The 27,652-nt window shown below is 40.3% G+C and overlaps 2 protein-coding genes across 2 annotated transcripts in view; both read right to left on the bottom strand.

Moving 5' to 3' along the window:
- Positions 1-494: 494 nt before the first annotated feature.
- On the bottom strand, positions 495-15,098 carry LOC108671455 (TBC1 domain family member 23). Its single transcript, XM_018159006.2, has 15 exons — positions 14,754-15,098; positions 12,477-12,576; positions 11,532-11,646; positions 10,684-10,888; positions 9,878-10,001; positions 6,682-6,806; positions 6,047-6,191; positions 5,396-5,566; positions 4,881-4,967; positions 4,212-4,425; positions 3,774-3,982; positions 3,329-3,491; positions 2,217-2,328; positions 1,577-1,774; positions 495-1,082 (listed from the first exon to the last, which is right to left on the bottom strand). The coding sequence occupies exons 1-15, from the start codon at positions 14,780-14,782 to the stop codon at positions 986-988; spliced, it is 2,094 nt and encodes a 697-aa protein (XP_018014495.1). The 5' UTR covers positions 14,783-15,098; the 3' UTR covers positions 495-985.
- A 393-nt stretch (positions 15,099-15,491) lies between these two features.
- Positions 15,492-27,652, bottom strand: part of LOC108671451 — a 59,771-nt gene continuing 47,610 nt past the window's right edge. The window contains exons 11-23 of the mRNA XM_047881020.1: positions 27,267-27,396; positions 26,801-26,851; positions 25,317-25,409; positions 24,479-24,881; positions 23,937-24,127; positions 23,128-23,332; positions 22,706-22,785; positions 20,462-22,473; positions 18,835-19,053; positions 18,519-18,641; positions 18,092-18,316; positions 17,568-17,674; positions 15,492-17,202 (exon numbers count right to left, since the gene is read on the bottom strand). Coding sequence (XP_047736976.1) covers positions 17,085-17,202; positions 17,568-17,674; positions 18,092-18,316; positions 18,519-18,641; positions 18,835-19,053; positions 20,462-22,473; positions 22,706-22,785; positions 23,128-23,332; positions 23,937-24,127; positions 24,479-24,881; positions 25,317-25,409; positions 26,801-26,851; positions 27,267-27,396 — 3,957 coding nt within the window. The 3' untranslated portion in view covers positions 15,492-17,084. The remainder of the gene's footprint in view (positions 17,203-17,567; positions 17,675-18,091; positions 18,317-18,518; positions 18,642-18,834; positions 19,054-20,461; positions 22,474-22,705; positions 22,786-23,127; positions 23,333-23,936; positions 24,128-24,478; positions 24,882-25,316; positions 25,410-26,800; positions 26,852-27,266; positions 27,397-27,652) is intronic.

Below are 27,652 nucleotides of genomic sequence, written 5' to 3'. Positions count from 1 at the left end.
GCACGATTCTTATCTTCGAGAGAATCCTGAAATGTTATAAATGGAATGGTAGTATCTACGTTAGGAAACGTGTATAAGACACGTGCATCATTACCTTCATAAATTTGATGCTTGTTCCCTTGTTCCAGCGCAATATATTAAATTTCATTCGTGACCTTTTCGCTCGAGATTAAATTGTATTCCAAGTTGTGATTTACTTTTGGATTCGAAGAACGAATGGCATTTCCCCACAAACAATTACGACCGCCCTGGCACTGCTGTATTAGCAATAAATTAAAGAATCTTTGATGTGAATTGTTTGTGTATCAAAATATAACCAGAAACCACGAATTGACTAATGAACCTGATTGAAAGTTCGAAATTCACAACTCAGGAACGTGGTGTGAAAAAGGCGCTGATGCACATTCACTTCGGCATTATGGAAGGTGAGGAGAACATCTCATGTTATTACACAATGGAATTGACAATGGGGCTCAACCAGTTGAACACCAGACTAGAGTAATAAATCACTGTATTATTTTAGTAGTAAATTAAAACGTGTAATAAATTATAGAATCAACATTTATATGCAAGGCTATGACTGACATAGGAGCACATTCCTAAATTAGACCTGCAACAAGTATTACAACAGCCCTACCATATTTATAATCTTCAAAATTCCTAAATCTACTCTAATCATTACAGCCAGTCCTCGAATAGTTCTGTTAGTGATGTACGGTATAGTACACCGATAGATAATTTTGAGCACTTCATAATTGTAGTGCTGAAGCGAGGCTAAAACGCGCATTTCCCTCCAATTCACTTTAATCTTCCCTTATTATTACGATCATGAATGAAAATTTGCACGCTTTAGTGGCTTAGGATTCACAAGTAAATTATCTAGGTAATGCAATATTTAAATTATGCTAAAAATTAAATTGACTATAGCACAACCTGACCTCGCTTATTAACTTGGCTGTACGAGTTTGGAACGTTTAAGCCGCATTTATTTATTCGCTTCTGAAGCAGCGGCGTCGTCACTCTGCTGCAGGATGAGCTCCTTCACGGCATGTGTGGCTCGACTGGCGTTCGGAATAAGAAACCTGGTGGTAACATTTTTGGGAATAAGCCAAGGGGAAATTCCGGAGAATCTAACTAAATTAGTACAATTTAATATCCAGATATAACGAACCTCATGATATTTAGTTATTAGAAATATTTACATATTTGTAGTTATGAAAACTTCCCCAAAAAATTTGGGCTTCAACACGAGAGAAACGCAACCAAACTACGCAAATTTACAACAGGTAGAGAACATGAGATGCGCTGAGTAGATTTTCGGTTGGCATTTCAAAGTATAAAGTGAACCAAGAAGAATGATTGGCGTTCCAAGAATACGTACAAAAATGATAATTAAGAAGCGTAAGCCTTGCAAAATTGCTTCTACTTTTCGTCGCATACTTTGGGATAGCTTCCGAAAAACTGATTAAACACTACCGAATTTACTGCAGCGAGTTACCTACTATACTAGACTCTGTGACTCAGTTTAGTGATTGGTAATGAGTTTTTAAACACAAGCGCCATTGACGAAGCTTACCGGTCCATGTCTGTAATGACAGCTTCTCCATCGGCTCTGGTGGTGCCGTACTTGAAGGTGATGAGGTCGGGATGCTTCTTCTTCGATGTGATCTTCATGATCGACGAGAGACTGCGCGATGCAACGATATCACCGTACTTACTTTTGCCCTCTATGCAGCGCACCAGTAGAACTCCGTGCTGTGTCAACACCAAATGACTGCCCAAGCATCATAAAATTATGATATGCACATCGAAAGGTGAAAAGCAAGGCTTAAAAGTATTAACATCGTAACAGGTCAATGCAAATTTGGACGTACACCAAGGAATATTCGTATATTCATTCGAGTATATTCCAACCATATGGATATACAAGGAAAAATTTCTACAATTATGAAAAATCTTCTTTAGAATACATTTTTCTGCGCCCATGATAACTAATTATCGGGGATAAAATCGAGGATTTAAATAATTTATGAGGTCTCTAGGGTTTTGGCGTGCATCATCACCCTGGAATTTCTCGCTTATCGACAAATTCATAGAAGTATTTGTAAAGCTTTTATTTAAAGCTGTCTGATCATCAAGTGGCTGTACTGATCGTATGATCAAGGAACTACATCTTGAATGCAAATTAATCGGTAAATACAGGGAACATTTTTTACCTGGGAATCATGTAGCCGTTCTCGCGCACTTGGTGACAGGCAAAAGAAGTGATAGTCGAGGGCTTCTTCAACAAATCAGACAGCAAAACACGCTCCACTGTGCCCCGGGTTTCTGCACAGTTGAAATATGTCAAATTTCGATTAAAAATATATCTACAATTGATAGGTAGTAGAATGTTTTTAGCGCTTCACAAGAACGTGATATGTCTTGCGCTGAAGGCAGCGGATTACATAGGCTGTCCTCCAGCGTGCCCTAGGACTGCTATGTCGAAAAATGATACTAAGGATAATGATTGATGGTCAACCTTCAGTTACGCCAAATCAACATGAAGCTTCATCGGTGGTCTCAGGTTTTTAGCCTGGCTATTCAGGCACAGTGGTTTGGAGACAGTTCGTCCCTTTCAAAGGTAGGATACCTTCAGGTTTCCGTGCCTCAGTTATTGGCACAGCTCGTTGACATGGAAGTGACCTCTTGTTTGCGTCAAGAGTTTAGAATGTAAGTTTATATGACATCAGGTGACGGTAACGTCTAGATACTATGTTTTAGTGACGCTCGATTTGAGGTATCGATCAAAATTTTCTATTGGCTTTCAATACGTCTATGCTGGAAAGGTGGCAGCCGCAGTTAGCAGACATCGCAAAAGTTGTATTTTTTTTTTCAGAGAATTGGTCCGGTAGATTCAGGTTAATCTTTGTTTTTGTCCAAGTAGTTGGTCTTGTCGCCTGTCTCGGGTTTTGGCTGTATTTTCGACATTTTCCAGAACCAGAACAGTCAGCCTGTTCACTTCCAAGAGCGACAGGAGAGCCAAGCCGTCACCACCGGAAGAGCATTTCTGCTCTCCCGTCTAGACTCTCTACTCGGTTTAGACTCAAGAGGTCACTTCTGTGTCCTTGGGGTCTCCCGCAAAAGGTAGACCGAGGAACCCCAACAACAACTCGGTCATGACTGAATCAGAGACGGTCTCGGGTATCATTGAAAGAAACAAGTATAACGGGCACGTAGCAGCTCTTTACATTCCATCCCTCCATGACGAGGACTGATCAATACCAATAGCCTGGCCAGAAAGTAGAAGGATGTTACAGGCACTCGAGTATAGCACACTAGCACGCACTGGCAGCAGCATCGTCTTCTCCGATGGTAAAAATGTCGCCAGCCCCGCGGTAGAGATCCCCCGTGTCATCAGGTGACGCGTGGCGTGCTACCACGGGGCGGCCACTGTCGTCGCCCGCGGGATTGGTTATGTAGTCCACCAACTTGTCTTTCAGGTCTGCTGACTGGAAACCATCATACAATTTACTATCAAAATATATAGCTACACGGATTCAAACTCTAATACTAATGGGTATTCACGAGCGGAGAATTTCAATTGATATAAATTATTTTCTCGTATCATTCATCATTATAATAATCGTTACGGATAATGATAATCTAGGACAACATGAAAAGACCTATAACTATTTTCAATAGAAAAGACAATGGCGATCATTCAATGCAGCAGCAAGCAACAGTAAAGAGAAAATACAAGACGTACGGTAAGTTTCAACATTATCACTGACCTTGATTTTAAATACAGAGGAGAAGGAAGAAAACTTATTGAAGAGTGTGCTATCTGCTTGAGAAGCGTCAGGCTTGTCAGCGCAGCTGGACGATTGTGAGGGAGCTGGTGAGGGAGGTCGTTTGGCAGCGCCTACGCACACGTGGCAATTGTTTCTATTGTGTTCGGCCAACTCTGTCTCGACATCAGGCTCCAGTGCTCGGTGAATGCCTGCAGAAATAACGGAATACATTGCATTGCCACATTGCCTTCTTACGCGGGACATAAAATGAACAACATCACACAACGAGTGAACAACCATCACACCATTTCTATAGTGGAGCAGAATGGACTAAAATTTATCACGAATCAGTAAGCAACAATCGGGCAAACACAGCGAGTGCTGACGTGGGCTGCGAGTGCAGGCACAAGGCGAGTGACCAAACTTAAGCCACGTCACCTCTATAGCCGCCTTTGGCGAGGCTGACGAAGGCTGTATGCTGCTGTAACATCGCCGCAGCGACCATATGAAGCAGCGGGTCTTCCTCTTCAGTGCCGCCCCCCACCAGGCAGAGGTGAGCTCCTGTGCCAGGTGTGTCGGCTTCTACCGCTTGTCGGTGGGCAATAAATAAGCCTTGAAGAGCTGTGTTAAATGATGACACTGCCTCCAGCATCTGGAATAGATTCATTATTACATCTATGATCAAGTTTATCATATTCAAGATGGTTATAAATAAAAATCCATATGATACTGATTTATTTAGTTCACAATTTATTGAATCTCACTTGAAGTGTAGATAAATATTTTATAATCAATAGGTCTACAAGCGATAGTACCTAATTCTTCAAGCTCAAGAAGCTTATAAGAAGTATTTAGAGAGACTCGGGTCATTTCATGCGATAAAAACTTGCATCATTTATTCAAATCACCGCTATGCTAAAATCAACCAAAATACCGCCATCGCGAAATTTAATATAAAGCAACAATTCACTTCAGTGAAGACTCATAATAATTTTTTTTAATCCAGGTCAATAGTTTCTTAAAATGAAAATGTGAAATAAGAAGCAATACCTTTCGCATTATAACACGAGACTTAATTAACCACAGAAATAACATATAAATGCTCACCAAGGATGAGTCCAGGTGGAAAGCGTTGGGAAGATGGCCGTTGCTGAACTGATCAGCGGGCCTGCAGTCAATGACGAAAAATCCCACCTGTTAGAAATAAAAAACTTAAGCTAATGCCAGTAAGCGAATGGCGCACAGTTCGGAAATCCTTCAACAAGCTGATTGGATATCATCAACAGTTTCAGGTATAATTTTCATAATTTCAGAATGATAGACAAAAAATAATACTTGATAAATATTATTCGAGTTCTATTAAGCAAGCGAATTTGCTATTACAAGAATATTTCAGTCGAGTTCAAGATACAAGTCTAAAAATATGATTATACAGTCGAAAGGAAACATCTGCTGAAATTTCAATATCCCAAAAATCTCGAATTGAAATCAAACGGACTTCGTACCAATAACTTAAACTAATGGAATAGCTCGATTGAATAATATCACAAAATTCAAACTATATCACAAGAGCATTTATTGTATTTCAAAGCGATCAAAAATCAGAATTTTCTGTGACGTACCTGCGAACTTTCAGGAGGGTACATCGCAGAAGAGGTAGAGGCGAGAAGCTCCTCAGGGGCAACAGGCAGACAGAGGGCTTGTGCCAGCGGCAGGGCGCCTGTCACGTGACCTCCGTCACCACCGTCACCCCCACTGAGGTACACGCTGCCGAAGATGCTGTTCTGATACTCCTGCACAGCAAGGGCAACGAGCTGCAGTACGAGCAGACACAACGAGCTTATGACCAGCAGACACAACGAGCTCATGACCAGCAGACACAACGAGTTCATGACAAGCAGAAACAGCGAGCTCATGACAAGCAGACACAACGAGCTCATGACAAGCAGAAACAGCGAGCTCATGACAAGCAGACACAACGAGCTCATGACAAGCAGACACAACGAGCTCATGTCAAGCAGACACAACGAGCTCATGACAAGCAGACACAGCGAGCTCATGACAAGCAGACACAACATCCTCCAGCATATGCGTATAGTAAATACTCACAGCGAAGAGAGACAATACAATTTTTTTAGCTACAGGCAAGAATACAGCGAGCTCTGTGAGTTTGTGGCAAATAGAGCATATTTTTGAAAGAACTAAGTAAATTCTTATTTATTTCACGTTAAATAAGGGGTAACTTTCAATATAATGTTGGAATGTTGAAGTACTTTTCTGAATGTATTTGGGGTTCGCATAGCGTAGTATCGGGCGAGCGTGCAGAAGTCTGGCGCGTCAGCAGCGGAGAGAGGGGCTGGCAGGGCTATGATGGTCTCAATGACAGCCGCGCTGCTTCGTTCGCTTAGCACTCGGTCTCTGTGGAAGCATTTAAGAATATTTAGCAAGATCAGGGCTTCATATCTTAGCACGCTGTGATACACAGATCCATATGAACAACTCGCTAGTAAATTTTTTGCTCGAACTGAAGTTCTACTTTCACTTATAGGTACTATTGACGAACAGTACCTGAAAGAGAATGATTTAGTAAATCTTAGAATGATTTACCAACATGATCGTTATCCAGTAAAGTTATCAATTAACAGATATTTTCGTTAATTGCAGTAATGTACCTCATCATGGCCATTCGGTCAATATTATAATCTTATTTGATCATAAATTAGTTGATAGTGAAAATAAGAGTTCACCGAGATGAAAACATGTGGTTTTAGTAGAGAAAATAACATATTAGAATATAAATGTTATAAAATCAACGAGCTGACGTCTGAAAAATGGAATGATTCCATTATTGAGTGCTGTATAAACTGTCAATTTAGATACAAATATAGGTACTGATGAATTCAATAACCTGGCGTTGACGAGGATGACAAGAGAAAGGAAAGCCACAAAGAAAGGATCCCGTTCCTGGAAGTAGGCGTCCCACAGAGACATGACCGTGTCCAGGGAACACACGCTCCCAAACAGCGACCTCACCTGCATCATAGAAACCTTTATACAACTTACAGAAACGCGTTTAAAACAGGATGATTGATACCATATTCAGGTACGAATCATCTCGAAGATACACGACATCAGGACTAATTATCATCGTTGAGTTTCCTTTGTTTCGAAATTTACTCTCTGCCACACATGACTTGATCCATTGACTTCAAGTCTCAGACACACAAGCACTTATTTAGTTGCTAAAACTATGACAATGGGAAATTCAGGGGTTAGACAAAACACCGGGGAAATCCAAAAAATATATATTTTACTATGGTGTAGGTCCACCTTTTGCGGCAATTACAGCCTCAATTCTCCATGGTATTGATTCATTCAAATTGTGAATGGCTTTCATTGTAATTTTAACCCATTCTTCAGATAAAACTCTTTATAAATACGATGGCTGTGGGAATCGACTTCTGACTTGCATCTCTAAAATCGACCATTAATGCTCGATAATATTCAGGTCTGGTGATAATGGTGGCCAAATGAGATGCGAAACTTCATTAGAATGTTCCTCGTGCCATTCTTAACAATTACAGCACGATGGATCGAAGCATTATCATCTTGGATGATGGCGTTCCTCTCCAGAACTGTGCTTGATCCATTGGATGAACTTGGTCCTCCAAAATTCTTAAATAGTCACGGCTGTTTATTCTTTCATGAAGAGAAATCATTGGTCCGCACTCCGCCGCATTTCCAAGAAATATCAAATATCAACACCCCAGATCATCACAGATCCCCCGCTATGTTTTACGATTGGGAGTAGGCAGTTGGGAATAAACGACTCTTGGCTGTCTTCCAACGTAAACTCGGCCAGAGGTAGGAAATAAGGCAAACGATGATTCGTCGGAGAAAATCACATTTTTCCACTGCTCGAGGGACCAATAATGGAGGTTTTTACACCACTCTAAACCAGTGTGGAATTCTAGAGGGATAATAAATTAACTAGTACCGGTACACATAGCATATTGGAAAGCAGGACCTGAAAGCTTGGAAAGGCCAGGAACTTTACACTTTCAGTCCATTATTTACATATCCATATCCTATCCCTTTCCAGAATTCCAGCTGTGATTGGTTGATAGGATTGTGATTTTAGCCCCTTTCAGCTTTCCAGCTGTAGTTGGATAATGGAATTGTAATGTTATCTGCTTTCTAGCTGTGATTGGTTGATAGGGAGGCCTTCCAGCAGTGATTGGTTAATGGAATTGTAATGTTATCTGCTTTCTAGCTGTGATTGGTTGCTGGGGATGCTTTCAAGCTGTGATTGGTTGCTGGGGATGCTTTCAAGCTGTGATTGGTTGATTGGGATGCTTTCAAGCTGTGATTGGTTGTGCCCATAAGCCCCGCCCCCAAGTATGGTATATGTACTACACTAACTACAGTACAAGTTAACTAAATACTTGACTGAAACTTGATCATTACAAACAAAAGGCCTGGAAAATGTAAAAAATCCATCAAATATAAGACAAATAAAAAATATCTATCAAACAAGTGACATCTAAATAATTCTTTTACAAATTTAATGTACTAGTATAAAATCAAAACATTTTGTCCACAGTCCACTTTTGATTCACCTTTTCATTTATAGTCACTTTAGTCATTCACCTGGAAGAGCACTGTGGGAATGGGAAAGCTTTTCAGCTTGGGTAGAAAGCTTTTTAATAAGTGAACTTCCATTCTTAGAATTCCAGCCTCCTCTAAACGCTTAGAAGCATTGGTATTTGAAACTTGAGGTTTTCTAATTGCAGCTCTTTCATAGAATCCAGATCTGTACAGCTCTCGGCGGACAGTCTTTATGGAAACTGGGTTCTGTATGTTTCCGTTGAGATCTGCAGCAATTTTAACAGCCGTCCCTCACAATTTTCGATTGTCCCTCACAATTTCCGATTGTCCCTCACAATTTGATTTAGGTACTGATGATCTCTCTCAGGGAACTTAGAGTTTCGGCCAGGCCTGTGCTTAGCTGAGGACATTTTTCGTTCTCTTTTAGAAGCAGTCGTTACTTCTGAGACAGTACTTCTAGAAACGTCAAGAATTTGGGAAGGTTCTGTCACACTAGCATCTGCCATATGGACACCAACAATTTGGCCTCTTCGAAAGTCAGAGAGTTTTGCCATTTATAGGTTATAGGTTAGATTATGGACACAAAAATATCTGTGCGAGGATAGAATATCAATTAGCATTTAGCAGCAACAATAAACATAAAAATATGTCACGTTTTCATTGTTAATAACATGTAAAAAAAAGTATGCATCAAAATGTTTCCCTTACGTATTTTGTCCAACCCCTGCATTTTGAGTCAACATTTATTAGACTAAACTTTTAATATTTTTTACAACACTTCTCTTTAACTTCACTTCTTGTCTGTCTGTCTGCTACAAATCTTATAATCTAAATTTAACACACTTCTACTTATCACATCGATCTTGAATTTTGCACACTTGCGTAAAGTTGGAGACAAAATAAATGATTTTAAAAATTAATTTTTTGATATTAAAAAAATTAAAAAAATAATTTTGTCAGCTACGAATCTTATAACTGATATTTGACACACTTTTACCTGTCCAATTGATCTGAAATTTTGCACACTAGTTTGAAGTCAGAGGCAATGCATGAATCAATTGACAGAAAAAATAATTAACAAAAATTTATGTACTAAAAATTTTTGAAAAATTAATTTTTCCAATATTCGAAAATAAAATGAGAAATTCATTGAACATCTTTAACGTTGGAGACACTGGATTCTTTAGACGTGTTGTCTTTAAAAAGTCATTTTTAAACGTATATTATTTCTACTCAAATCTTTATAGTTTTTTCGATGTTTGTACCTTGTTTCTGTAAGTTAAGTGTAAAGTGTTCAAGTGGAACCTAAGAATTTCGAGTATCAGAGCATTCATTGCAGCAATTTAGCTTTGTCGCGTCAATGGAGAGATGCTACAAGATCTAGAAGAAACTTAGTCATGTTACCTCTTAGACTTAATATCAATAGCTTAAAAAACTGATGATTACTCGATTCTAATCAGCAAACTGAGTGTGGTTGAGACGATAGAGCTACTTACCCATGGCGCAGCATACTGGTCAGGAGTGATCTTCAAGGAGTCTAAGTGATTGGAGAGCTGCGGGTCGTGGTAAAGCAGCAGCAATCGCAGGAAGTGGTAAATGGGGGACCCAGGGCTGCTCTCTCTATAGGATACAGATTCTTAATGATATTTTCTAAGATGACAAAGCATTAAACAAAATGAAATAAATGTAAATAAATTTCACATTATTTGTGAAGAACTTAACACAAAATTACTTGATCAAAATTTAGGGAATTTTACAGAAGGGGATAAGAAGTAGTAGATTTTAATATACTTGAATAAAATCGCAAAAAGACTGACTAACTTAAGAATTGATATTACTTTTCATCATACCGGACACTATTTACTTGTACCAGCTACCACTGGCTCTCAGGATTTACAAACAATATGGATTTTTTTCAAAATACTTTAACAGCTTGACAAATAAAATGTTTCTAAAGCAATACCAAAGATTATAGACTTCAATCGTTTCTCGAGCCAAACCAAAGATTATAGACTTCAATCGTTTCTCAAGCCATACCAAAGATTATAGACTTCAATCGTTTCTTGAGCCAAACCAAAGATTATAGACTTCAATCGTTTCTCAAGCCAAACCAAAGATTATAGACTTCAATCGTTTCTCAGGCCAAACCAAAGATTATAGACTTCAATCGTTTCTCGAGCCAAACCAAAGATTACAGACTTCAATCGTTTCTCAGGCCAAACCAAAGATTATAGACTTCAATCGTTTCTCGAGCCAAACCAAAGATTATAGACTTCAATCCAACACAATAGTTTTATCTTACCTTGGAATGTATTTCTCAAGAATTTCTTCAAAACAAACATAGAGTCTGTCAGGGCTGAGCTTGGCAGCTAAGAGAGGCGTTAGAAGGTCTGCCCACTGGCGCTGGGAGGCATACTGAAGGTGACGACTCTTGCAGTAGTGGCTCACCACGCTCTCCACGTCACAAACTATGGACACTTTATCTTCTTCAGCATTGCCTAGATTAGCTGAAATTTAGAAGCAAAATTAATTTTTTTAGCTAAATCTTATTGTATGAAATTCCATGTTACAAACTTGGGTGATGATCACCTTTTGCAGGGATAGAAACAAAATATTTTAGTTTTCCAAGCAAATTCATTTTCCATATCAAAATAATTATCATTAAATATTACAACTACACTACTTCACAAATGCCAAAGAATGAAGCAAATCACAAATTTACATCCATTTCAGAAAAATAACAAACTTCTTGACAAAACTATCTATGATAGTGAAATGATTATTTGATTGTTTCTTAAATAAATATACCGGTATATGCATACATACATATTCAAATAGGCTGGCAAAATTAGTTCCTTTAAGAATTTCAGCAGGTTTCATTGAAGACCATGGGGCCATACTTTCAAAATTCGCTAAGTGAACGTAAGTACTTACGCTCTATTTTCTTCTCAATGATTGGTGGATTTTGCTTGAAAGGCTGTCAATGATTGGCTGATGAACTTACGATCTCTTAACTTTTTTTGAAAGTATGGGCCCAGAGAACTTGTTTTATTGACATTTTTCTTTTTGGATTTTTCACTACGGTATATCAAATAAGATGTTTCATACATATAATCCAGATATATCACATACATATTCCAGCAGACTCACCAACAATTGCTTGGCAGTCTGCTCTGATGACACTTTGCTCGGGCAAGTCAAACACCTCATCAAACTCGGAGAAGTTACTGATTTTGGAACCCCCGCCCAAACACTGGTACCACACCTGTACACGAACAAGAAGTTATTAGGATGAAATTATGTATGTATGCTAAGGATAGATTAACTCAGAGAGTTAATCTTTACCTCATTATCTCACTTACTACAAAAGTATGGAGCATAAATATTTATTAAACAAGGGATATCACCCTGCATTTGAAATAAGAACAATATATTCAATAAAGTTCAATTTTGATTAGAAGGAGTTCAGTTGGGAGGAATTTCTTATATGAATTTTATTTTTATTGATCAATAATCCAATTACAGAATATGAAATTTCAGATGCATTAAATGATGAATTAAACTATGGTACTTATTAAAAATGCATGGCTTCAACCAAACTAATACAAACTGAAACAAAATAATGAATGTCTATGTAAAAATATATATATATATTTGATGGGAAACTAAACTGTCAATTTTTCATTCACTTGATAGAACATAAAAAATTGATATAATTAGAAATGAAGTTTGATTTCATACGATATGATCCTATAGCTGAACTTAGTTGAAATATTCACTGCTTCAATCTAGGTGAGCAGCAGCCAAGTATTTTAAGGTTTTATTATCACATACAGTACCATATCCAACATTAGATATTCGGAAGACCTAAATAATATGTTTCTAAGTAGATATAGACTGTTACTATGAGGCTTGGGTGGTTATGTTATTGCTACAGGTAGCTGGTAGGTTCAACTAACTTGGAAACTTTCCTAAATAATGTTGGAAACAGGACAAAATTTGCCAATATTTATGCAAACTAATCAGTGTTTTTATGGTGGAAGTTTGTCATAAAAATAATAATTGTATCAGATCATGAAGTGGTAAGCACCAAACCTGCTGTCTGCATTCCTCTGGCAAGGTTCTGCCTCGTGTGATGTTCAGAAGGGAGTCCACATCACAACCATCATGAAGGGCAGCCTCCAATGCCAGCAGCCTGGTCATGTATAAGAATTACAAAATATAACTCAGTACTCCCTGCAGTAAGTGACAGAGAGCGCATTTTCTCATCAACAAAAACATGAAGTCACGGATGGACAGACAGACGGATGGACGGACGGACAGACAGACATGACAAGCACAATAGTGCATTTTTTTCATAAGTGAGAAAATGTGCTAATAATGCTTACAAATTTATTGTGTTTACAGCCAATTCATGAATTTTATCATTAGAAGTTTTATAGAAATAAAATAAAATTCTGATTGCCAATTCCAAATTTCTTGGTGTACTTGGTAGAAACTATAAAAACCAATACTCTTTACATAATAAAACTTGATAGATCCATCCTTATGATAATAAGGATGGTGATGATAAGAAGTCCTCGTACACAAATGTTGAATTTTCTAAATGGTGAACACCAATTAAAACCCAAAAATAAAATTTAGAAATCGATGATGGCTTTAAAAGAAATTTCCTCAGTTTAATGACAGTGAAGATTAGAAATTTTTGGTTCAGATACTGATTTTGTCTTCTTTGCCTTGAGCTTGAATAGGGTAAACGCGGTATATTCCGTCATCGTGGGTAATTCTGTCACCTCTCTAGTTTTTCCTTTATATTAAGCTTTGTTTCAGTTCCATGTGTTCGTTGATGGTTGAAATGGTGACGTCATACATTTGCGCTTTGAACTAATGCCAAAACACTAGGTCTTGGCCATCTAGCGGGAAAATGTTGAGATCCAAAGAGAGACAATGCACGCTACCCAGTGAGATCATCGAAAAATGTGTCAAATTTGACAGTTGACCTTGCTCTACCAAATACTAATAGTGAATAACTGTTTGTATAGGAAGAAAATTATGGTTTGAGACTTATAAATAATAAATACGTCTGTGAATATATTAGGAATCCTTTAAGTATACTTGTATTCGCTGATTTCAAGTGGTAAATAAATAAATAGATGATTAAGTTGAGAAATGGATTTAGACACATGAAAACTAATTCTGTCACAACTTGAATTGGACACACACAGATTGTTCCAAGCTATGTACAAAAATTAAAATTTGCCTAATTAAAAGCTTAATAGTTGTTAATTAAAAGCGTAATTAAGTAGTGTTCAATATTCGTTAGTGTTCTAACTTCTAATTCAAAGCCGTGTTGTCCTATTCCAATACAGCTCACACAGCAAACGGAATTCAAACACATGGATGACGGCATTGCGTATCAGTAGAATTTGAAGCGCGGACGGAATACGCCTCACCACGTGCCGAATATTGCCACACACAGTGATGGAATATAGGGATTTGGTACTTGGTAGGTTTGCATTCTAAAGGCTTTTACATAAATATGGCAACATTTTGTGACGTTTCATTGTTGCCGACGCGTACTACAGTGTTTTGAGAGTCACCTAAAGCAAACAGAACTTGAGTAACGCATACGGTTATTTTTTTATAGTTTTTCATTTCTCGATGCATCCTTAATGTGACGGAATATACCGCGTTTACCCTAACATAATATTTTATTTACTAAAATAGTCCTTCAATATTTTGCAAAAACAATTACCTTCTGAAGAGTAGCCACACTCACAGATTATTATTATTTTTTTTTGCAAAAGATAGATAAGATGCAGATCCTGAGTTATTAAAAATATCAACCAATAAATTGTTCTAGAAATGACACAAAGTCCTACTTTCTTTCTGAAATATTGTGACTCTGATATAATAAAATTTCTATAAGTATGAAATCTCATGGCTCTAATGTCATGAATTTTTGTTTGATTGAAAAAATTGCGGTTTGCACTTCAAAAACATGTTGTTTCATAGAATTTTTAACTTCTGTAATCCGCTGTACTGCCAATGCTCCCACCAAAATATCCTGCAGAATGTAATGATAACGAGTCAATCCAAAACATTTTGGTGAAGATGGCATAGGAAAATTCTGCCTGATATTCTGTCCCAGAATCAATATTGGTTCATTTGGTTCTAGAATGGCTAGTTTTCTTTATAAATGGTTGCAAAGTTGCAACAGGCCATGGGCCTTTTCCTTCAGTCGTTCAGTGCTGATACTTCTATTCTATTCTATCTCAACTTCAAGTCCAACTGTGAGTCTGTGACTGTCCAATCCAACTAATGTCCATGGCCAGGCAATTTATAGACAAAATGGAAGTAGACATTACTTACCATGTATTTTCTTCATCTTCTAATGTCATGGCCCAGCTTTTTTTAGCTTCTTTAATTCTTCATACACTGGATTAGGTAGGTACTCAAGTTGCTTTGAAAGCCTTTGATCAGTTTCAACAGTTTGATACCTGTGCGTTTCCTTTGTAGTATTAGAGGTTCATATTCTAACTAATTTCCTAGTATTTTTGTAAACCATGTTAGAAAAATTCGATTATGTGCTCATATGCTAAATTCGTATTAATTAATAGGTAGGTAGTTTCTTTACTTTCTTAGTTGCTAGTTGGCAACTTTGTCTTGACAAAGTGCCACAAAGCGACTTCCAGCGAGGCAACTGGAGAATTTTCGTCCCTTCAATCCGCACCCACGAAATGAAAATTTTTTGTTCTTGCATCACGCAACGGTTGGTCTGCAAAAAAAAAATCCTTTTCGACATAGGGTAATGACTCACAATTTACTGTTTGTATTTATCGCAACTAGCGTGTGCCATGAGGGTTTAGTGGAATAAATTAATTAAGGCTGAAATAGCTACTTCTGTCGAGTTAACTTATGAAAAGCAAAACTTGATAATATACCAGTAAGTTTCGATCTAGCTAATAAACTAAATGATACAATGGGAATCCAACTTGGCCGCCACTAAAATATTTGTTCGTTGGCTGTTCACGTGTTAGTAAGTCACGTCTAAATCACTCTTTCGGTCGGCAATTTATTTGACAAGGAACACACAAGTAAATAAACGAGTTCAAAGAGGAAAGATATATTTAGGTGGAAGCAATAGACGTTCAGATGATGCTAGGCTTTAGGCAGAATTAGGAAAAATTGTACGTGAACGGTTGATGCAGATTTTAGCGTGGTGTAATAAGTCAAGTATAAAACACGCAAGTGAGAGCAAGTCTAGCCTCACCCAAGGAAACAGTGGAATTTGGAGTTAATTAATTCAATCAAGTGGTACATTCTCTCTACTTAAGAATTCCAGATCTTCTCGGAATAATTTCACATTGGGAATTTCTGATAAAAATCACTAATCAAATAATTCAACGCTGAAAATCTGTTTCTATACGAAACTCCTTACGATTTATGAACCAAAGATTGGTAGGGGCAAAAAGTTGACATAATGACAAAGTCCAGGCTTTCTTGAGGCACACAAATAATTGAAATCAAAGAGCGCTCATGAAACAGCAGACTTCAGTCACGGCGGACGCAGTATTTCCGATAGGCAGGAACGCTTGGTGCGAAATTAGGTAAAAATTTAGTCAGACTGCACCAAAACAATCTAAATCACCATATGCAAAATATTACAGGCTTTAACATAGACTATATCTACAAAATTATTTAATCAAACTATACACGAAGACGCCAAAATACGTACAATTAGGCTTTAAGTTCACGAGTCGCTATTTCAAATAATTGTGTAACTTTTTAGGTGTGGCTTAGCGTTTCTGTAAAATGCCTCGAGTCACACCTAATGATGCGCACCTAACGCTGCAGTATATCTGAAAGCATAGCATCGAAGACTACAATCTTCTTAGATTTAACGCGCGACGAACCCGTTCTAGGTACAGTATATATATATCCTTACATTCATTTTCATATTTACGCTTCATACCTCATAGCACTGAAGAAAAATATTATACAATAGACAGCGGTGACAAGACAACACGTATACCAATACTTTCGAGATTTGCATCACAGCGTTCATAAATATTTAGGAGAATGAGGCGAAATGGAGAACCACTTGCTTTGCACGCTTCGGTACGAGAATAATTCTGTCGCAACGTTACGTTGATGACAAACTTATTCGTTTCATAAGCTACTAACTTCTTTCATTTGAACCTACTACTGAAGTCCTCGAACACAAAAAGCTGGCGTGCTTAACACGAAACGGACATACACTTGGCACTGTGGAGCACTTCATGAAGTGTGAGATCGCAGGACTTGACTGCAAGCATCGAGACCAAGAAAGTTGAGATGTACAAAATAAATGAGTAATTTTCAGGTGCTTCCATAACTCGGCACGGCGTTACATTCAGCACTGAACGTTTGGAGTTTAGCATTAAAAAATGTACAAAGACGGAATACTAAAGAATCCGTGAATCCTGTTCGATATCACAAAGAAAAGTGTGGCGATTTCTGCTGAAACTCAAGTAAACAGAGTGGCTTAGTGGTGTACGTGTTCGGATGAACGCAATAAAATGAGAGCGCATAAAATCACTAAAGTGTTTGGCTGCAAAACTATGTACATGGTAAACTACGACTGTTCTTGAACACATAATAATGTATCAAAAGGGGAAAACGATGACTGTGTTGCTAAATTATGAAAATAATTAGTTGTAACTAACTGGACGATAAGTCAAGTCTATGTAATAGGCCGTACTGAAGTCTAACTTCATCAATGACGTCCAATAGATTCTTAGAGTCCATGGCCACAACATGAGCCGCCGCTTGAAGACGCCTGGGGAAAAACAAGTTTTCTTGAAAGTGTACGACAAATAATAATATACTCATTTGTGTATCAGCACTCTATACCATTTGTCACTGATTTTCATAACGAACGACGTCAAGGAAAAGTTTGTCCGCATTAATGTTAATAGAACAGCTAATGCAAGGATAAACAGTAACGTCCTAAGTCAAAGACAATTGCGACAAGCAACATAACTTGATCAAGTGATCACAAACTAGCAGAAGCAAAAAAGATTAATGTAGCACTAAAATTGAAAATAAGAATCTTTGCATCAAATAATGTAAATGTACAAGAAATAAAATACAGCGAAGAAATACTCTCCTACGCACAATATTGAAGACGAGCAGGCAACTCACTTGTTGTACTCGCAGCTAAGAACATTGTTGGAATTCTTCTCGGCAACTCTACATGCTTCGACGGCCTCCTTCATGTCCTTGCTTAGCACCTGGTGGGCCATTGCGACCTGAAATTAAGAATGACATAGCATCAATAGTTGCTTATGGCATATCACATGTGGACGGCATACAACATGCAATGCCAGACAGGAGCAAACCAGTTTGACAATGGAAGTTCAACAACGAATCGCGTCTGCAGTAGTGTCTCGAAAATATTTATCTCTTTTTTCATATCTGTAAAAATAGCAAAATGGTGAAAAACTGAAATCTTTCTGAAACAATTTCCACCTAAATAAAGTGAGCCTGTAAATAAAGCCTCAAAACTTGTAGCTTTCGTTTTTTCCCCAAAATATTACCGCAGTATATGTACGAGAAAGAACGTGCATAATTACTCGTCTCTAAAGACTTTGGACAATGGGAGGACAAAAGCCCTCAAAACCGCTTGAATTGAACTAATTTTGCTTATTGCAGGCGCTTAATTTTACCTTATTTTTTGGTTCATCCGGCAGTTGTTGCATCAAAGGTTCAGCCGCGGCAAGCAGATTCCTCAGTACAGTGCCGATGCCCATGACGTGTTGGACGTATAAATAACTTTGGTTATTGCTGACCACCTTGTTCAGTTTGGTGACCGCGAGCACCACTTCCTTCGTGAGCTCGTAGAAATGATCGTTGGTGCGGTCTAGGTTTGCGGTTGGCGTAGGCTTTGGCGGCTGAAAGATTTTATTTAGTTTTATACACCGAAGACTTTATCTTGGACATTAATTCACGAAGAATAAATCAAACTAAATTTAACTTTTCTTCTGCTCATTACAAGATACTGGTGTCAAGCACTTATGAACACAATAACAAAACACGAGTTATAATATTGAAAAATTAGAAATTGATAGGACAGAAATAGCGGGTAATCATCACCTTGATAACAAGGTTTGGAGATTTAGGAGCAGTCTCGTCAGCAGACGCAGCGAGGTGCGACTGGCGCTCGGAGCTCGCGTCGCGAAGGTCAGCGGCGATCGCCTTGCCGTGGCCGTGTATACGCTGCAGAAACAAGCGTCCATGTACATGAACACAAATATAAGAACGGAGGTATTGAGATCAATAATAATTAGGATCATGAAGTCATTAGTTTACTAATCATTCGTCGAAAAAATGTCAAGAATGTCGTATGCTTTATTTACGGATATATACCTATTGCGTGCACAACAAAATACCGAGTTGGACATCTCTTTACCTGCGAACTCTCCGCCTGCGCAAGCCACTTATTATCTTCACGCATTTGTCGTTGCTGCTCCTTGAGGCGCGTCTCTGTGAGTCGTCGCTCCAGCTCCGCGACGTCGGTCGTGCTTGGCTCGTGCACCTCGTACCCGACACCCGACGCTGCCCAGTCGTTGTAACCGGCGTGGTGGAAGCCAGCACCAGGCGCTGGCATGGGCGGGTTACTCCCAGCACGCTGCACAAACATAACACTCATTGAGGATTCATGCCATAATAATTACGGAATAATATTGTAATATACTTCGATTTGGAAGAAGATATATTATAGTCCCTAATTATTTAATGTTGGTCTCCCAAATACACAAGTTTTCTGATACTTTAAGTTGGTGGGGAAAAAGGTAAGAAGAGATAGACTAACAAGAGACACGAAAGAAGAGATGGATAGAAGCAGAAATAAAATTCTTCCAAGCAAAAGTTGTATAGTCAAGAGGATAATCAATCAAAACCTTGGCTTACTTGCGTGTCCGGCTGCATGTAATGCAAAGCTCACAACGCATACACAACATTCTACAAGACCGACCATGAGTTGTACTCTACCACACACGAACGAAATGCATCCAGTATTTATTTTTTTCTTTCAATCTCAAATCAGCCAAGAATTTAGAAGCAAAGAAAACGCCAAGAGGTATCAGCTTGAAATGGCCAATTGACAAGTTTTTGCGTTATTCGCACGTAGATCTGCCTACTTAGATTTCTATCTCTTCCGAGTAAATATTGATCCTTTTGTTTATTACACTTGTATTCTTCAAAATTTTATACTGAGAATGGAGATGGTCACCGTAAAGTTTTCAATTGAATTAAGTTTAATTTATTAGGCATTTTCTGTAATTTGAAATTCATGGTGAATGGATTGTTGATGCCTTATCTCCGCAGCTCGTGTGAACACGAAAAGAGACGTTAAAACGCAACCAAACGTTCAGTTCAAATTTTTGTAGAAAATGCTGATCAAATTATAAAATAAGTACGACATCAATCACAATTATGAATAAACAAAAGTAAGAAAACAAATAAATCCTAATGAAATGTCATGCAAAATTAAACGTTTCGAATGTGTTCAACCCTATTTCAAGAGAAAGCGAAATATGGTATCTTTTTCGAAACTAAATTTAATTTAAAATCTTATCTAAAAAATATTACAACATCATAAAGTATAACGAAAAAATTATTCAAATAAGTCAATGCACTGCAGAAGCAATACTTACAACTAAGCTATTCTACACATTTGTAGATGCAGAAACTACAAGGAACGTGAATCTTAATGCTCATCACAGGTGAAATATGCACAAATTCTGGAAGAGCGTGCACAAGAACACCAAGCGAGCGGGTGCCTCTTTAACATGGCGATCCAATCATGCGATAATTAAAAGTATAACGATGAATTGCAGACCATCGGACTCGAAGTGCCGACTATGGCTAAGAAATGAAGAGAAATGCATTCCTGGAGCAGCGACGGTGCAGTGGACAGGCTTGAGCACGATCGGGTGGGTGGGTGGGTTGGTGCAACAAGGTAGGAGCGGTGCAGCTAATGAAGGAGTAGGAAGAGGCAATAGCGGCGGTGCTACACAAAACGAGACGAGGCACACCTTGTGGAGGGTGGAAGAGGGTGAGTAGTACGGTGAGCCACCACCAGAACGCTCTGTCGAAGCTCCGGTGCTGGAGGAGGAGCGTTCTAGCGCCGCACCCACGCGGTTCACTCCGCGTTCCAGCGTTCCACTAGCGCTGCCGCTGCGAGTGCGTTCACGTTCCAAGGTACCACCCGGACTCTTGTTGTTCATTCGTTCAAGAGCACCGCCGATGCTTCGTCCTCTCTCTAATGTGCTACCAGGACTACGGCCGCGTTCTAGAGTACCGCCAGGACTACGGCCTCGTTCTAGAGTACTACCAGGACTACGGCCTCGCTCTAGAGTACTACCAGGACTACGGCCTCGCTCTAGAGTACTACCAGGACTACGGCCTCGTTCTAGAGTACCACCAGGACTACGGCCTCGTTCTTGAGTGCCTCCAAGACTGCCCCCGCGCTCTAAAGTACCACCAGCGCTTCGTCCTCTTTCTAAAGTGCCTCCACCACCACTCCCTTTACTGTGTTCCCTATCGAGGGTTCCTCCCAAGCTACGAAGACCTCGTCTCAGGCTGCCACTCTTGGGCGACGCCGCTCCTGCTTCCATGCCTGTTTGGCCTGATGGGTAGTGGAAAATTCCAGAAGGCTGATGTGCAGAAGCTGGGAACACGTTGCACGACTGGAACATAGAGTGCGCGGGCTGTGACACTGGGTGAGCAGGGGGCAAAGATGCTGGATTCTGCATGAAAGCACGATGCTGATCCATGACGTTTGGCTGCAGTTGTCGAGATCGCGCTAGAGACATCATTTGAGATTTATTCTGTGCATAAGGAGGATTAGGACCACCCGGTAAACCAAGAACGCCATCGTAAATGGGCTGCCCAACTTCAGGATAACGGCCATCATTCTCGAACGGATCTTGAGGATATCCTGGCAACGAGTGTGGCGAATATCCAGAGGAGTTAAATGCGTGAGATATGCTTGAGTGAGGAAGCGTTGAAGGGACGAGATTAATTTGTTGTTGCTGCTTCTGGTATTGATGGTAGTGGGGCAAACTGCCGTAAGTTGTGCCACTGCTCGAGTGACTATCAGGAGCGAGAGCAGATGCAGTTAGGTCGGTGCTGTTAGTCATGGCAGTTACGTTAGTCGCACTTTGGTCCAAACAGTAGCGGTTAGTTAAGTTAGATATGGGTGCGCCAGGCGCCGGGCTATTGAGATGAAAGTTTTTGGAGGAAGCAGCAGACGCAAGAGTGGATTGAGTTAAACCTCCAACACCCACCACTCCGCCGTAGCCGACCATGCCTCGCCCACTCGACCCCAAACACCCGTAGTCCGCCCCACTGGAGGAGAGGCGTCGTTGCGCGACAGCAGCGTCAGCTCTCTCGGGCGTTTGGGTTTGGCCGTAGTCGCGACAGCCATAAGTTTCGCGATGCGATGTTTCGCATACAGCAGCAGCAGCAGGAGCGCCGTCGGAAGGAGAGGGTGAGGGCGATGACACACTCGGTGCCACAAACCCTGAGTAGCCGTAACCTGACGCGAGGCTTGCGAGTGTCATGTTGCGCACGGATCCACTGAGGCTCTTGGTGCTGCCGCTGTCACACGACGAGGCAACACTCGGCAGCGGCACAGGCTGTTCATCGCTGTTACTTTCGAACGCAACCTTCATGGTATTGATAGCTGCTGCGGGCGTGGAGTAGGATCCGGGGGCATTGACTTTCTTATTTTCTTTCATGAGTCGGCTGAGAACTTCGGGAGTTTCGGCCACAATGTAAGTAATTGGAGCTTCGTCCTGAGCATCGCCTTCATCCTCCAGGAAGTCGTCACTCCCTCCGTCCGAGTCACCTCCTCCAAGAGACCGTTTCTTGCGTAGGCCTGGCTTCAGCACCCCCGGCCTAATGACGGGCTTGGCAGCTCCTGATTGACCCACCTGACTCAGTGAGTAGACGGCGCTCAGGTTGGGGTGACCCATTATGGCGTTGCTCTCCATGTATGGCAGCGGTGTTCTTGCAGGCTTCGGAGGAGGTTCGTCTGCACCTCCTGAAGCATGGTTAAAGTCAAAGTCATGGTTGAACCAGTTGAATTGAATAATATTCATGCGGAACAAAGAGAAAAGCTACTAATTGAGTTAAGCCAGCGCAGGATATATAAAATAAATTTTAAAAAAATCAATTTATCCATCAACAAGAGTTTGGCTAGTCCAAAAATTTTAAGGAAAACCCCGAGTTTTAAAACATGATTCGCACTGAGTGCAGCTTTACAAGATACCAACCCCAGCTGCTAACGGTGAGTCTCCGGCTCTCTCTCTTGATCATTTCCTCCGCGTGGCCTTCTTCCTCGTCCAGGATTTTTCTGCCAGGCAACATATCATAAGATTGACTGAACATTCAAGCAGAAATATTTGAGGTTAAAATCCTTATACAAAAGAAATTCTTCCAAACAGCGTATCTCTCAGGCAATTCAGATAATAAGTTCAGGCGTGCCATTCGCACATATAATATACAGGTAAACAGCTGACTGAGCAAGACTGTAAAACCGCATTGCCTAATAAACGCAGACGTAATGCAGACTGTAAGTAACGCAGACTGTATGACCGCATTGCCCAATAAAAAGTGTGGTAACAAAAGCATTGATAGGGCACAGGATGCCGAGAACTTCAATTATTTATGTCAACGAGAGGCATAAAGAACGAACATGAGATCATGCTTGACTTGACGGAAGCTGGGTCGCTCGTTGGGCTCGAAGGTCCAGCACTTGCTCATGAGGGTGTAGAGCAGCGACGGGCAGTCAGGGGGCATGTGCAAACGCTCGCCGTTCTTGAGGCGCTCGCTGATCTCATTGTTGTTGATGCCTTGAAAAGGCTTCACTCCCCGCATCATGATCTCCCACATGCAAACGCCTGCGAAAATCATATAGTTACAACATGCACGATATTTTCTAGGCGGGCCGTGAATTACCATTAAATAGAATAATAAATCCTTAATCACAAATAACATCCACACACCGCTGTATGAGGCCCACCACACATCCACACACCGCTGTATGGCACTCACCAAACATCCACACACCGCTGTATGGACCCACCAAACATCCACACATCGCTCTATGGCACACACGACACACCAAACATCCAGACATCGCTGTATGGACCTACCAAACATCCACACATCGCTGTATGGACCCACCAAACATCCACACATCGCTGTAAGGCACCCACCAAACATCCACACATCGCTGTATGGCACCCACCAAACATCCACACATCGCTGTATGGCACCACCACACATCCACACATCGCTGTATGGCACCCACCAAACATCCACATACCGCTGTATGGCACCCACCAAACATCCACACATCGCTGTATTGACCCACCAAACATCCACACACCGCTGTATGGCACCACCAAACATCCACACATCGCTGTATGGTACGTAACAAAGATCCACACACGGCTGTATGGCACCACCACACATCCACACACGCGGCTGTATGGTACGTACCAAACATCCAGACATCGCTGGCATGAGAGAAGCGTCGGTACTCTAGGCTCTCAGGAGCCATCCACTTGATGGGTAGTTTGCCTTTGCCCGCCTTGTAGTAATTGCCTTCATCCACACCGCGAGACAAGCCAAAGTCTGCGAGCTTTACGGTCTCTTCGTTGTACACGAGCACGTTGCGGGCTGCGATGTCCCTGCGGTCACAGCACGTTCATTGGTTACAAGCCCTGCTAATCTCAATACATTATCAAGTTAAAAGAATAAGCCAATACTAGTCCACGAGTAATCGATAATAATATCAATCTTTATAATTAAAACCCGTCTAGAGTTTGCTGCAGATCTCAACCACTAAGAGGAAGCTAAGCAAGGATAAAAAAAAGACTAGGCTACAGAAACAAACTCATTTCAACGACATACATAACATAAGATCTTTCTAAATTCAGTACGAACTCAGCAGGAACAATAATTCATGAAAAAATTTGTAATGATTCATTCTAGAAAGAGCCATGAGGATGAACACAAGGAAATCTTAGAGTATCACGCACCTGTGGATGACGTTTTTGCTCTCTAGGTAAGAGAGCGCCGAGGACAGCTGGAAGCAATACTTGACGAGCGTGCTGGTGAGCAGTAGTTGGCTGTTGCGCTGCAAGTAGCCTCGCAACTCACCAAACTTGGCCAGCTCCATCACAATCCAGAATGGGTTAGAGGAGCAGACGCCGATGATCTTAATGATGTGAGGATGATCGATGTCCTGCATGATCTTGGCTTCAGAGAGCAACTTGACAGTGACATCGCCATCTGACGCGTCAGTCTTGCACGTCTTGACCGCGACCTCGACCACGTCTCCAGTAGGCGAGCGGTACTCTCCCTTCTGCACGTCACCGAACTGACCTTCTCCCAAAACTTCGTTGAGCGTCAGCCTGCTTCTGTCCAGCTCGTAGTCTCTGTCTGCTCGGGGTGAGAACTTGTCAGGCCAGGGGTCACAATTAAAGATAAATTTGTCAGGAAAGGAGTTACAATTAAAGATAGTTTAATTCATACTTGCAGAAACTGAGTAAGAATTCTTCCCATAGCACAGGACGTCGAGGAGAGAAGCTCAAAATAACAACAGAGAACTAAAGCGCAATTATTTACCTTATAAAACATCTTCACAAATTTAATGTAAAGATAAAAATATACGAACCACGCCCTCAGGTGATCACCAACCACATGTCATATCATTATATTCAATTAATCTCGTAGAGATAGAAGTACATGCCCATTAAAAATATGGATAACCAACGTGTTAACAATACAAGCTTAGAATTAATACCAAAACACTTAGCATTATTCATAAACCAGGACAGCTCAATGGCACTTAATATGCAGGTAAAGTTGACGTACTGGCAGGCTGGCTGTAGTCGCCCTCCTCCTCTTGTATCTCGGCGTAGTCGTCGCCACCCGTCCGACCTCCTCGACTCTGGCCGCTCGTACCGTCTGTACAACAACCCGTGCCATTAATGCCATCGACTTACACGTTACACTTCAATAAACTTGTGGCGCAGCTCGCACCACATACATATCCATGGCAAGCCATCTCAGAGATTAAGGAGATTTGAATTTAATATTTAATTAACTGTAATAAAGTGAATACCTGAGAAGAATGGGGGAAGAATGATGGAAAGGAAAAAAAGGTTAAATTGCGAAATCTAATAGAATTTTGAGACAATAAGAAAACTATCCAATAACAGCTGGAAACGCCCAATCTGAATCAAATCTTTGATTTATAGAGGTACATGCCCATCAATGAATGTTTACTGGTTTACAATGAGTGTAAAAACCAGTAGGTGAAGAGATCTGAGCGAGGCAAAAAGTAAAGGAAAAAACCAAAAGGAGCAAACCAAAGGCTGGACAAACCAATGCTCGAAAAAGCAATTGTTGAGCAAACCAGCAGCAGGAAACTAAATGAAGGAAATGTCGTGAGTTAACCAAGGGCGAGTTAACCAAGGGGGCAGGTTAACCAAAGTGGAACCATACAACGTCATTTGGTATTTCAGAGCGAATGTAGCAACAGCAGTCGCTGCCACTTGCTGCAGCTACAGGCAGGGAGTAGCTTGTTCATCTGCTGAGCACAGGCAGAAACATGATATGGTCATTGTCCAAGTAATGATGAACCATTTGGCCTTGCGTGGGTCATTGCGACTTAGTCTAGTCCGGCATACGAGAGTATCAGTGCTACGCTTGCTCTCTGCTCGTAGGAAAGTCAGTCACTATTTGGACAAGACACGTACATATTAATGAGTGTGCAAACATTGAGGAAAACGATCATACAGTAGACATTGTGAAGAATTCAAACAGTAGACATTGTAGAGACGATCATACAGTAGACATTGTAGTAGACGATCATACAGTAGACACTGTAAAGACGATCATACAGTAGACATTGTAGAGACGATCATACAGTAGACACTGTAAAGACGATCATACAGTAGACATTGTACAGACGATCATACAGTAGACATTGTAAAGACGATCATACAGTAGATATTGTAAAGACGATCATACAGTAGATATTGTAAAGACGATCATACAGTAGACATTGTAGAGACGATCATACAGTAGACATTGTACAGACGATCATACAGTAGACACTGTAAAGACGAGCATACAGTAGACACTGTAAAGACGATCATACAGTAGACATTGTAAAGACGATCATACAGTAGACATTGTAAAGACGATCATACAGTAGACATTGTAAAGACGATCATACAGTAGACATTGTACAGACAGTACAGTATACAGTAGACATTCGTGTGAATAGATGAATAAATAAGACGAAGGATACGGGTGCAGGTCAGGCTGGCAAAAATAGGAGCAACATTTACCTGTTTTAGAGCGCGGTAAATAGGCACACGGCAAGTGTTTCCATACGCCTCCTGTTCCACGGCAGCATAAGGCAAATATTGCACAACATCATTCAAGTCTTAACTACGACAAAAAAGAACATTTTACGTAGCCACATAATTACCGAGAAATAAATGTGTTATGCTATCAGCCGAGACGGGTTTAGTTTACCAGAGCTTTAAAATTTTCTTACCCGAAACATACTCTTAATTTTCAGCAAATTTCAAAGGCATAAATTCTTAGATAACAAATAAGTAGTAGGAATGTCAGTGGTAACATTCAAGATAGAGACATATATTTTAATGCATTCGCATACACGTTTATGCTCGCGAGCTCGTACCTATAAAACAAATAAGGAACATGAATGTCAGTGATAACATTGAAAATAAAGAAATATTTTAATGCGGTGAACGCATACACATATGCGCGGACGATGTGAGCTCGCACCTTTGGTGTTCCACAAGGAAGCGTCCGTTTTGTTGATCATCATGCAGTAGCAGTCGATGAGCGTAGCGATGTTCTCTGCCACGATCAGGTCACTGCATACTATTTTCAGCGGCTCATTCTTCCCGGAAACCTAAAAAAGAACCATCACAAAATTAAAAGAGTAAGCTACTCAAAAATTCACCTGCGTAAAACAACAGACAACTGATTTGTTTTGAAATTCTCTCTGTAATTGTTATTTGGCGGACGGTACCATGGAGTTTTAAAGTGGAGCGCACTCCATCCCGAACTACGAATGTCGACATGACTTGCAAATCAAAGAACGAAAAAAAAAACAGTTTACTCGTTGTCAAAAGGTCGAATGAAATTACCGCTTAATCAACACACAA

The sequence above is a fragment of the Hyalella azteca genome, unplaced genomic scaffold (genome assembly GCF_000764305.2).
Source record: "Hyalella azteca isolate HAZT.00-mixed unplaced genomic scaffold, Hazt_2.0.2 contig6871, whole genome shotgun sequence".
In the NCBI taxonomy this organism is placed as follows: domain Eukaryota; kingdom Metazoa; phylum Arthropoda; class Malacostraca; order Amphipoda; family Hyalellidae; genus Hyalella; species Hyalella azteca.
The sequence above is the reverse complement of the archived record's forward strand: the minus strand, read 5'-3'. Positions and strand labels throughout refer to the sequence as shown.